This window comes from Bos javanicus, chromosome 11 (genome assembly GCF_032452875.1).
Source record: "Bos javanicus breed banteng chromosome 11, ARS-OSU_banteng_1.0, whole genome shotgun sequence".
In the NCBI taxonomy this organism is placed as follows: domain Eukaryota; kingdom Metazoa; phylum Chordata; class Mammalia; order Artiodactyla; family Bovidae; genus Bos; species Bos javanicus.
This window is the reverse complement of record NC_083878.1, coordinates 47,331,656-47,344,600: the sequence shown is the minus strand read 5'-3', so window position 1 is coordinate 47,344,600 and position 12,945 is coordinate 47,331,656. Positions and strand designations below refer to the sequence as shown.

The 12,945-nt window shown below is 41.8% G+C and overlaps 1 protein-coding gene across 2 annotated transcripts in view; it reads right to left on the bottom strand.

The window, feature by feature from the left end:
* EIF2AK3 (eukaryotic translation initiation factor 2 alpha kinase 3) overlaps positions 1–12,945 on the bottom strand; it is an 83,655-nt gene that overhangs the window by 56,213 nt on the left and 14,497 nt on the right. For both annotated transcript variants that reach the window (XM_061432598.1, XM_061432599.1), the window contains exon 2: positions 7,918–8,047. In XM_061432598.1, coding sequence (XP_061288582.1) covers positions 7,918–8,047 — 130 coding nt within the window. The remainder of the gene's footprint in view (positions 1–7,917; positions 8,048–12,945) is intronic.

The following is a 12,945-nucleotide window of genomic DNA, read 5'->3' as shown; positions in this document are numbered from 1 at the left end:
TTATCACATGTGAAACAGATTGCCAGCCCAAGTTCGATGCATAAGACAGGGTGCTCAGGGCTGGTGCACTGAGATGACCCTGAGGGATGGGATGGGATGGAGAGGGAGGTGGGAGGGGGTTCAGGATGGGGAACACATGTACATCCATGGCTGATTCATGTCAATGTATGGCAAAAACCACTACAATATTGTAAAGTAATTAGCCTCCAATTTAAATAAATAAATAGATTAAAAAAAAAAAAAAACTACCATGCTAAGGAGATCCAACCAGTCCATCCTAAAGGAGATGAGTCCTGAGTGTTCATTGGAAGGACGGATGTGGAAGCTGAAACTCCAACACTTTGGCCACCTGATGTGAAAAACTGACTCATTTGAAAAGACCCTGATGCTGGGAAGGATTCAAGGCAGGAGAGAAGGGGACAACAGAGGATAAGATGGCTGGATGGCATCACCGACTCAACAGACGTTAAGTTTGGGTAAACTCCAGGAGTTGGTGATGGACAGGGAGGCCTGGCGTGCTGCGGTACATGGGGTCACAAAGAGTCAGACACGACTGAGTGTCTGAATTGAACTGAACTGATGTCACAAAAAATTTTAAAACCATCAGTGAAGAACCATGGCCAAATCTCCTGAGCGCTTTGACTCTGCATATAAATCACTAGAGAAAAGCAAATTGGATTTCAGGTGGTCCTTCTGAAAACTGAAAACAAAATTCTTAACTACTGTCAAAAGTATTTGATTTAAATAGATAGCCAGTGGGAATTTGCTGTATGACTCAGGGAACTCAAACTGTGGCTCTGTGACAGCCTAGAGGGGTGGGATGGGAGGTGGAAAGGAGGTTCAGGAGGGAGGGGACATATGTATACTTATGGCTGATGCATGTCGATATATGGCAGAAATCAGTACAATATTATAAAGCAATTATCCATCCATTAAAAATAAATAATTTTTAAAGAAAGTATTAGATATAGAACCTAGGAGCACATGTGCTGAAGGTAACAGAGTAAACTTTAGGTTCATCATTCATTCTGACACACAGACACACACACACACATTTTAGCCTGGTTTATATCACTGTTCTTTTGAGGAAGTTTATAAATACCTAGTTAAAAGGAAAGAGTGGCAAATCAGATCTCTGTCCCAAGGCAACTCAACCTTCCTGCAGCTTACAGTTCATTCTAAAAATAATGTGAAACTCTTGTTTTTAATGGAACCATCAATCTCTCTTATCCTCTGGGAACTCATTTTTTTTCCTTAACACAATTGAAACATGACTAAAGCAACATAATAAGCTATTTTATATGCCTTTTGAGTCAGAAAAGGTTAAGGGCATCATCAGAGCAGGTTGAGAGGCAACAAGATATGTATCTAACGGTCGTGAATTTGTGTTATTTTTAAACGAATCCTTAAAGGTACTAAAAAGGGAAATCAAAAAATTCCTCTAGATAATTTATAAGGGTGTTTCATGTATTTGATGGTACCTGAGCCCTGAAGTTAGGACAATCTTTAGAAATTTAGTCCTATCCATCATTTTACAGAGAAGGAAATTAAAGCTCTCCTGAAATAAAGAACATGAGTTTGCACAAGCTCTGGGAGATGGTGAAGGACAGGGAAGCCCGGAGCGCTGCAGTCCATGGGGTCACAAAGAGTCAGACACGACTGAGCGACTGAACAACAGCAACAACAACTGAAATAATTTAGCCAAGTCACACAGCCAGTTAACAGCAGAATCTCAACTAGAACTAGCCCCTGAATCCTGGTGCATACTCCATACCACACAGACTACAAAGTTCCTGTGATGCTCTCACTTTATTATCACGCAAAAGTACATGTGACTCATAACCAATTCCTCTAGCACTAATAACTTTAAAAGTTTCTTTACCACTGAGTCACCTGGGAAACATCAGATCAATCACTTTAATAATCACTGCACAGAGGACTTTCCTCGTGGTCCAGTTGTTAAGAATCTGCCTGCCAATGCAGGGAACACAGGTTTGGTCCTTGGTCCAGGAGGTTTTTATAAGCCATTGGGCAGCTGAGCCCAGGCACCACAACTACTAAGCCTGCACTATAGGGCCCACATGCTGCAACTACTGAATCCCGTGTGCCTAGAGCCTGGGCTCTGCAACAAGGGAAGTCACTGCAGTGAGAAGCCCGTGCACAACTAGAGAAAGTCCACAAAGCAGTGAAGACCCAGTGCAGCCAAAAATAAATAAATAAATAGCAAAAGAACAAAAATAAAAAATAATCACTGCATAGAGAATTGGAGAAGGCGATGGCACCCCACTCCAGTACTCTTGCCTGGAAAATCCCATGGACGGAGGAGTCTGGTAGGCTGCAGTCCATGGGGTCGCTAAGAGTTGGACATGACTGAGCGACTTCACTTTCACTTTTCACTTTCACGCACTGGAGAAGGAAATGCACTTCAACCCACTCCAGTGTTCTTGCCTGGAGAATCCCAGGGACGGGGAGCCTGGTGGGCTGCCGTCTTTGGGGTCACCCAGAGTCGGACACGACTAAAGCGACTTAGCAGCAGCAGCATAGAGAATATGTTCATCACAGCACTGTTTATAACAGCCAGGACATGGAAGCAACCTAGATGTCCATCAGCAGATGAATGGATAAGAAAGCTGTGGTACATATACACAATGGAGTATTACTCAGCCATTAAAAAGAATACATTTGAATCAGTTCTAATGAGGTGGATGAAACTGGAGCCTATTATACAGAGTGAAGTAAGCCAGAAAGAAAAACATCAATACAGTATACTAACGCATACATATGGAATTTAGAAAGATGCTAACAATAACCCTGTATACGAGACAGCAAAAGAGACACTGATGTATAGAACAGTCTTTTGGACTCTGTGGGAGAGGGAGAGGGTGGGATGATTTGGGAGAATGGCACTGAAATATGTATAATATCATATATGAAACGAGTCACCAGTCCAGGTTCAAAGCATGATACTGGATGCTTGGGGCTGGTGCACTGGGACGACCCAGAGGGATGGTATGGGGAGGGAGGAGGGAGGAGGGTTCAGGCTGGGGAACACATGTATACCTGTGGCAGATTCATTTTGATATATGGCAAAACCAATACAATATTGTAAAGTTAAAAAATAAAATTAAATTAAAAAATAAAAAAATAAATACTTACTATAAATAGTTTGTAAAAAAAATTAAGAGATCACTGGTAAGCTCTTTTATTTTCAATCATCTATTCATTTAAATAATGTGTTGCAATAAGACATAATCCTTGGTAATCAAAAGACTCAAGTCATAATTTCATCCATAAAAATGAACTCTGTATGTATTCAAGTAAGGTTTATATAAGGTACATAAGATTTATTCTGATTCTAAAATTGTTATGATTTAGAAAATTGTTTGAAATATGATAAGATTCAAAGCCAATAAAAGTTTGAAATCTAAAAAAAAAAGAATACACCCTCTCTGGTCTTCTGGGTTTAATCTGTTTCATCTTCATACCACTCCTGATGAAAGTATGGAGAAACTGACACTCTAATAGAGGAGTCAACAAATGGAGACTTACTGTCACCTGGGTGGCTCCTGTTACATCTCCCCACGAGTTCCTTCTGCCTGCTGGGTTCTACCCAGTCCTTCTCTCTACACTACCTGCCCTAGCAAATGCTGAGCTTCAGACAAAGAAAATTAATTTTTCTCCCTAAAAGCTAAGGACTGTCATAAAATAGTCTATCAGATGCATTCAGAAGGGTACTGTCACGCTATGCATCTAATCTGGGGCATTTCAAATAGCAGTTTCTGTTCCTCTTTTGGTGGTGTGTCGTCCAGTTTCTGAACATAACTTCTAGAGGATGAGTGACGCACACCTTGCTGAGTAACGGGTGACCCAAGCCCACCTGTTCTCTCTCCTTGTTAATGTTTATAACCTTACCAATACTCTCCTAATACTTCTATTATATACTAGATCAGTTGGTCTCAAAGCATGGTCTGTGGATTCTGTCCCAAGTGCACATGGTCAAGCGGTTTTCATAAGAAGGTGGTGCTATCTGCCTTTCCCTGGGGTGATATTTGCATTTACAGTGTAGAAGCAACAGTAACTAAAACTGTGCTTTAGCCTGAATCTAGCACCAAATCTGTAGTCCTGGAATCTTCACTTGTCACACACTTGTGACAAAATAGAAGGAAAAAAGTTTCACTCAAGAATGTTCTGATGATACCCCAACGTTCATTGCAGCACTATTTACAATAGCTAAGACATGGAAGCAACCTAGATGTTCACTGACAGATGAATGGATAAAGAAGTTGTGCTCCATATATACAATGGAATATTATTCAGCCATAAAAAAGGAAAGCATTTGAGTCAGTTCTAATGAGGTAGATGAAACTGGAGCCTATATACAGAGTGAAGTAAGTCAGAAAGAGAAAAACAAATACCATATATTAACACATATATATAGAATCTAGAAAGACGATACTGATGAACCTATTTGCAGGGCACCAGTGGAGATGCAGGCATAGAGAACAGACTTATGAACAAAATGGAGGAAGGAGAGGGTGGGACGAGTTGAGAGAGCAGTACTGAAATATACATATGACCATATGTAAAAGAGATAGTCAGTGGGAATTTGCTGTATGATGCAGGGAGCTCAAATCTGATGCTCTGGGACAACTTAGAAGGGTAGGATGGGGAGGGAGGCGGGAAGGATGTTCAAGAGGGAGGAGACATACGTATGCCTATGGCTGATTCATGTTGATGTACGGCAACCACTGCAATATTGTAAAGCAATTATCTTCCAATTAAAAATAAATTTCTTTAAAAAAGAGTATCCTGATGAAACAATAAAAATTAATTTCATCAAGTTGTGACCCAAATACATACCTTTCTACTATTCTGCCCAACCAACTACGAGGTATACATTAAGGACTTCAGCCACAAATGGAAGCATGTTTTGAGAAAAAGTACTTGTGAGACTGAGTTTTGAGCTGAACTAGCAGCACTGCTCACAAAGCTCCATTTTTACTTGAAAAACTGAAAGGAAAGCTATGATTATGAGACTCGGGTATCTGGCAGACATTTTCTCAAAAATAAACAAAGTGAACCTCTTACTTTGAGGAAAACAATTGACTGTGTTAATGATCAAATCTAAGTTGCCAAGTGAAAATTAGAATCTTGTAAAAGCTGTATCTTCCCATGTGAGCTTCCCAGTACTTAAAGGATTTTCTCATGAGATTGGTGGGGATAATAAAAAGTTTGACTTTATAAAACATTCTACAAGGAAATATGTCAACATTTGGAAGATCTGTGTAACTCAGTGAATCAATATTTTCCCAATGATGTTAGAAGATCATGCATGAGTAAAAAGCAAGACAGGCCAATGGATGTTACTGCAACAGAGTACAACTGCTCATTGATATGATTTCAGATTCCACAGGGCAACTAACCTTCCAGAAACCTTCACCTGTTCTTGTGTAGAACCAAAAAAGAATGACCACAATTATCTGAAAAGGCTACTAGAATACTCCCTTTTCCCAACTACCTGTGGATTTTCTTCTTCAAATAGCTCAACCAAAACAACAATGCAACATGTTGAAGGCAGAAGCATGCAGGAAAATCAAGCTGTCGTCTATTAAACTAGAAACAGGACATTTAAAACGAGAGTCCCATAACCAGTGCGAGTCTGATATTTGAAGCAGGGCACCCAGAACCAGTGCTCTGTAGCAACCTGGAGGGATGGGGCGGGGAGGGAGTTGGGAAGGGGGTTCAGGATGGAGGGGACACATGTACGCCTATGGGTAATTCCTACTGATGTATGGCAAAACCCATGACAACACTGTAAACTAATTATCCTCCAGTTAAATAAATTTCAAAACAAAAAAACAAGACAGCCCTAATAAACCACAGAAAATGGTAGGGACAGTGAGAAAATTGAATTGTAGTTTAAAAAACAGCTAATATAACTGCTATAGTAAGAAAAGCTTCAAGGTTGACCAGCTGCTTATAATTTAAACACACTCAATGGCACTCAGGTTATCACAACTATTTGTCATAACATGCAATTTCTCTTTTTGTCAGTATGTGTATTTTAGTTTGTAAAAGCACACATGCTTTACACCACTACAACACACCAGAATGTTACCTCAGGCGTAAACAGCTTACAGTCTTCTGATTTTGCTCATCATCTTTTACGTCTAGTTTGAAAATAAAGCAAAATGTGCATGCCCAAGCATTATCCCAGGAGGACACAAATAAATGACTCTTCGGTCTGGGTAGTAATTCATTTGACTATTGCACCTGATTCAAAATTTGTAACTTAATTTATAATCAAAGTGCTTTTATATTAATAATTCACAACACAGAAGTTCACGATTCTCGACAGATGTTTTCAGCATCCTGCTGGATAAGCAGCAGGCACTCTGAAAGTCTACTCAAAGCTTAGCACATAGCAAGCGTGGAGGCTGGGCAGTGCCACATCCCTAAGTATCTGCCTGGGTGCTCCAGAACATAATTCAACCTGGGTTTTCTAGAGAGCAGTGGGGTCACTGATGCAGTTTTTCCATCCTAATGTTCCATCACCACTAATCAGGTCATTCTCAAGCCCCTCATGCTAGGTTTTTCCCAAACTTGGTACCAGCTTAAAGCTTTTTGAAAGGGGAAGATTGACAACGAAAGGGGAAAAAGAGGAGGACTTCCCTGGTGCTCCAGAGGGGCCTCCCTGGTGGCTCAGACAGTAAAGAATCTGCCTGCAATGCATGAGACCTGGGATCGATCTCTGGATGGGGAAGATCCCTCAGAGAAGGGAATGGCTACCCACTCCAGTATTCTTGCCTTGAGAATTCCACAGACAGAGGAGCCTGGCGGGGCTACAGTCCACGAAGTCACAAAGAGTCAGACGTAACTGAGAGATTAACACTTTCCCTGGTGGTCCAGTGGTTAAGACTGCATGCTTCCACTGCAAGGGGCTTGGGTTTGATTCCTGGTCAGGGAACTAAGATCCCACGTCCCACAAGGTGAGGCCCAAAAAAAGAGAGGGGGTGGGGGCAGGAGGAGGAAGAGTACCCTAGTGATTATCCTCTAAGAACAAGGTAAAAGGCTGAGAATGTTCTGGAAAACAGATGACTGCTTCTATGTCAGCAGTCATAACTCAAAAGAGGGACCTGTTTTAAATGATTTAAACAAGAGGGTAGAGTGCCAGAAAAGGAGAGAGTCTTCATCTAAGTCTAGACTAAAGGTGAGAAAAATAAACTTCTGTCATTTAATTCCCCTTAACCTGTTCCTCTCATCGAGGTAGGTAGGCAATGTCATGACTTTATCGATGCAGATGCTAAAGCTCTGAGGGGCTAAGTCACCTGCGCAAGTTCAGGAGTCACGTGCCAGAAAAGTTTTGAAAGCAACTAATTGCAAATAATCCAATTTGTTTAAAATTACAAGAAAATTTCAGATGAATTATATTTAAAATTAAGATGGACAACTGAGGGAACACATAGGGAATAATTTATGGGGTTTTGCAACATGTATTTCCAACTGTTAAAACACAGTTGTTTACATTTGTTTTATTATTCCTAGGGACCTCGTGATGATGATGATGATGATGTTAGGAAGAAGAAATTATGATCATGTTACAGCTCAGAAAATGAGCTTTACTGGTACAGCAGATAGTATCCTCAATTACTCATTTATACGATTAACTCATTTCAGGCCCCAAACAATCCTAAGAAGTAGGTGACATCATCCACCTCATTTTACAGAAGGGGGAACTGAGGGAAAGAAGAGCTAAGCAAATGCCTCCAGGGGACACAGCTTGCTAGAGACAGACATCCCCCACACCTAGGTGATCAGCTCCTGAGCCCCAGTCCTATAAGCAAAATCTACTAGTAATAGCAACAAGTGCTCATTTTAACTAAGTTTCCCTGTCGACACATAACAGAAAATACTCACCTCTGGTTTGCTAAGGCTGGACGACACCAAGGAACCAGACCCCACGTCCAAATCCCACTGCTTTTTCCCATGATTCTCAGGATCCAAGGCAGCAATTCGGCCATCTAAAGTGCTGATGATCACTAATGATCTGTAAAATTCAAAACGAAAAGGACAGAGTTAAAAAGATACCAAAGGCATACACTTAAAAGAAACCAGCCTCTCCCGGACTTCCCTGGTGGTCCAGTGGATAAGACTCTACCTGCCAGTTCGGGGGACGTGGGTTTGATCTCCAGTCCAGGAAGACCTCACACGTCACAGTGCAAGTAAGTCCATGTGCCACAACTACTGAGCCCAAGCTCTAGAGTCTGTGCTCCACAACAAGAGAAGCCACCACAAGGAGAAGTCCACGCACCACAAGAGAAAAGCCAAAGAGCAGCAACAAAGAGCCAGTGCAGCCAATAAAGAATGAAAGAAAGAAACCAGCCTCTCCCCAGGGCTTTGTCTGTAAGGGCCGGGAGCAGGGGTACATCCCCATGAGACTTGTAGTCTTTCCACCTTGTCTTGAGCTCTCCAAGACAACCGCACTACGCCCTTTATCTGCTTGTGCCACTTATGAAAAGCCCCAGAATCCAAGGTCACTCCTCGTCCCCACACTCTAATCCCCACTTGGAACTCAACATACCCTGTTCTGTCCTTTCCTCTTGTATTTCCCCAACTCGTGAAGCCTTCACCCTAAAACAGCCTCCCCTGAACGTCCACTCACCTTCTTGCTCTAAAAGAAACCTGAGGACACTCCTTCAGAAGCTATGAGAATTTTTTTTCTCCATCACCCTTACCACGTCCAGTGATGGGATAAGTGTAGTCCTCGTACTGTGCTACCATTTCTAGACTATTTTCTTTCCTTCCTCTCTAAAAACCCTCAGGATCAAATCATTCCATCCATTACCCCTCCTAATAATTGTCTTTTGATCTTTGGGTCGCTGGCTCCATTCCTTGGGAATTCTGGGATCCTGGTTCATTGTCACTATTAACACATTCTGTGGGTTTTCATGATCTGTCCACCTTGCCTCAGTCATTCCCATGAACAGACCTAAGACCTTGTCATTACCTCTCACAACTTCTCTGTCCCACTGAAATTTTAAGCATCCAACCCCAAGCCACCAACTCTTCTTTTCAGCTCACCTCCTCTACTTCTCTGACCCCACCAGAATCTATTAGCTATTGATCCTACCACTGTTACCCTGAACTTCACTACTATTATGCCTTTACTTTTTCCTTATCCAGTTTTTCGTTTTGGTTTTTTCCTTAAAGCCAAGATAGTTTTTATTTACTTGACTGCACCGGTCTTAGTTCTCACATGAGGGATCTTTGCTGCCGAGTGTATGATCTGGCTCTCTGACCAGGGATTGAACCCAGGACCCCTGCATTGGGAATGCTGAGTCTTAACCACCAGACTGCCAGTGAAGTTCCTCTTATTCAGCTTATATTCCACATCTTTCATCTTAAGCACTTCCCTGCTCATGCCTTCAACTCCCTTCTTCCTCTCCTACACATCACACTGGACTAGCAGAACTCCAACCTGAATTAAACTCAACTTTCTGCCTTTGCTCCATCTTGCATCTGTGCGGTTGAAGACAAACATAACCATGCTGACAGGTCTCACTTTTATTCACTTACCATCAACATCAAAAGGGCTACAAATGTTGTTCCACAATCATAATATGGTTCCTAGTCTATCCTCTCCCACTGTCCCAGGTTAACTACTTCATTCTGCCTTTGTCCTCAGACTTCCTACACTACTTCTTCCAAGCTCATGCATCCGAGGGACTAGGCCTCCTAGATAGGTGTTTACTAACAAAAACAGAAATAATCAAGAGATCCCACCATCTCATCTCTCTGTGTATCAGCACTTGGACCCATGAAATCCCCTTCGCCTCCTAGTACTGCAAATGAATTGTCCACATTCCCATCCACTCCCAACACTTCCACTCAGGCAACAGGTCTTTCCCCATGCATATGTGAGGACTATTTCCTCAAAATCTTTCCTCTTGCTTTCCCATCAATTATTTCCCCTCTAACACGGCACTCCCCACCCCCAGTCATCAAACCTGCTACTATTTCTCCCAACTTAAAAACCAAACCAGATTACACATAACCATCAACTCTCCCTGCTCCAGCTTCCAATCCATTGCTTGCCCCACTTTGGAACAAAGCTCCTTGAAAGAGTTGTTGTGTAGTCTTAGTCTCCAAATCCTCTCCCCACTTCCTGTACTGAACTATTTCTAATCAAGTTTTTGTCTCTACCCCTCCATTGAAAAGGCTTTAATGGAACTCACCCATGCCTTTCACAGTGACAAATCCCATTCACTTGACCATCCAGTAGCACGTGACCAGCCACTTCTGCTCTCTATCAGCTACATTTTTTCCCCCTAGTTTACTGGCACTTTTAAAAAAAATTGTAGCTGATTTACAGTATTGCGTTAGCTTCTGGTATACAGCAAAATGATTCAGTTACATATATCTATGTTCTTTTTCATATTCTTCTTCTTTTTGCTTTATTATAGGATATTGAATGTAATTCCCTGTGTTACATCAAGAAGAACTAAAGAGCCTCTTAATGAAGGTGAAAGAGGAGAGTTAAAAATGCTGGCTTAAAACTCAACATTCAGAAAACTAAGATCATGGCATCCAGTCCCATCACTTCATGGCAAATAGATGGGGAAACAATGGAAATAGTGACAGACTATTTTTTTGGGCTCCAAAATCACTGCAGATGGTGACTACAGTCATGAAATTGAAAGACACTTGCTAAGTGTCTAAGAAAAGCTAAGACTAACCTAGACAGCATATTAAAAAGCAGACATTACTTTGCCAACAAAGATCTGTATAGTCAAAGCTATGGTTTTTCCAGTAGTCATGTATGGATGTGAGAGTTGGACTATAAAGAAAGCTGAGCGCTGAAGAATTGATGCTTTTGAACTGTGGTATTGGAGAAGACTCTCAAGAGTCCCTGGGACTGCAAGGAGACCAAACCAGTCAATCCTAAAGAAAATCAGTTCTGAATATTCATTGGAAGGACTGATGCTGAAGCTCCAATACTTTGGCCACCTGAATGTGAAGAGCCAACTCATTTGAAAAGACCCTGATGCTGGGAAAGACTGAAGGCAAGAGGAGAAGGGGACAACAGAGGATGAGACGGCTGGATGGCAACACCAACTCAATGCACATGAGTTTGAGCAAGCTCCAGGAGATGGTGAAGTACAGGGAAGCCTGGCATGCTGCAGTTCATGGGGTTGCAAGGAGTCGGACACGACTGAGCCACTGAACAACTCTGTGTTATACAGTAGGATTCTATCCATGAACAGAGGAGCCTGGCGGGCCCCAGTCCATGGGGTCACAAAGAGTGGGACACCACTTAGTGAATAACACACACATTAGGACCTGGTTGTTGATCCTCCATCAGCCACCCTTCACACAGCTTCCAGAACACCATTCTCTCCTGATCATTTTTTCTCCATTCTAAGCTTCCTTTCTCAGTCTCGTTTCCTGGTTGCTCCTCATCTCTCCTATCTCCAAAAATATTCTCTACCTACATGTACTTTTCTTTAGTGCTCTCCTAGATTAAAATATCATCTATTCCTGGTGGCTTAGAAAGTAAAAAATCCACCTGCAATGCAGAAGACATGGGTTTGACCCCTGGGTTGAGAAGATCCCCTGGAGAAGGAAATAGCAAACCACTCCAGTATTCTTGCCTGGAGAATCCCAGGGACAGAGGAGCCTGGTGGGCTGCCATGTATGGGGTCACACAGAGTCAGACACAACTGAAGCGACCTAGCAGCAGAAGCAACAATAACGACGTACATCTGCAACTTCCAAATTTATATTTCTGGTTCTAGGCCCCTTCCCTGAACTCTGGGCATACATATCTAACTGCCTGCCAGATTCGGACTGTGTAACAGGCTTCTCAGTGTCCACATACCTAAAATCAATATCCCCAGACTGATTCCCCCAATTCCTCAAACACATGGTGCGTAATTTTCCCTCAGATCTTTCTGGAACATACACCCCAGGTACATGACAAGCTCTCAATAAATATTTGTGGAATGAAAAGATGTGTTGAACAGTCCTTCTAGGAATTTGTTAGGTGTATTTGTCTACTTCTCAAAGATGATACAAATTCCAAGCATAGACAGTTATGTTCCTGGTTTGGATTATAAAATGCTACTTTTATCTATTCTACTTCATATACGATATATAGAAATTCAAAGTAAAGCTACAAGTTGACCAAGACAAACCAGTTCAAGTAGTCTCCTTTGAAACCTTTCAAAGAAAATAAGACAAGCCAGTTCAAGTAAACTCCTTTGAAACCTTTCAGAGAACTTACTCATTTAGCAAATGAATAAATTTATCAAGAGAATAAAAGTGTTAATATAATTTAGTTCCGTATCTATACCAAGGGAACATTTCATGCAAAGATGGGCTCGATAAAGGACAGACATGGTATGGACCTAACAGAAGCAGAAGATATTAAGAAGAGGTGGCAAGAATACACAGACGAACTGTACAAAAAAGATCTTCAAGACCAAGATAATCACGATGGTGTGATCACTCACCTAGACCCAGACATCCTGGAATGTGAAGTCAAGTGGGCCTTAGAAAGCATCACTACAAACAAAGCTAGTGGAGGTGATGGAACTCCAGTTAAGCTATTTCAAATCCTGAAAGATGATGCGGTGAAAGTGCTGCACTCAGTATGCCAGCAAATTTGCACAACTCAGCAGCGGCCACAGGACTGGAAAAGGTCAATTTTCATTCCAATCCCAAAGAAAGGCAATGCCAAAGAATGCTCAAACTACTGCACAATTGCACTCATCTCACATGCTAGTAAAGTGATGCTCACAATTCTCCAAGCCAGGCTTCAGCAATACGTGAACTGTGAACTTCCAGATGTTCAAGGTGGTTTTAGAAAAGGTAGAGGAACCAGAGATCAAATTGCCAACATCCACTGGATCATGGAAAAAGCAAGAGAGTTCCAGAAAAACATCT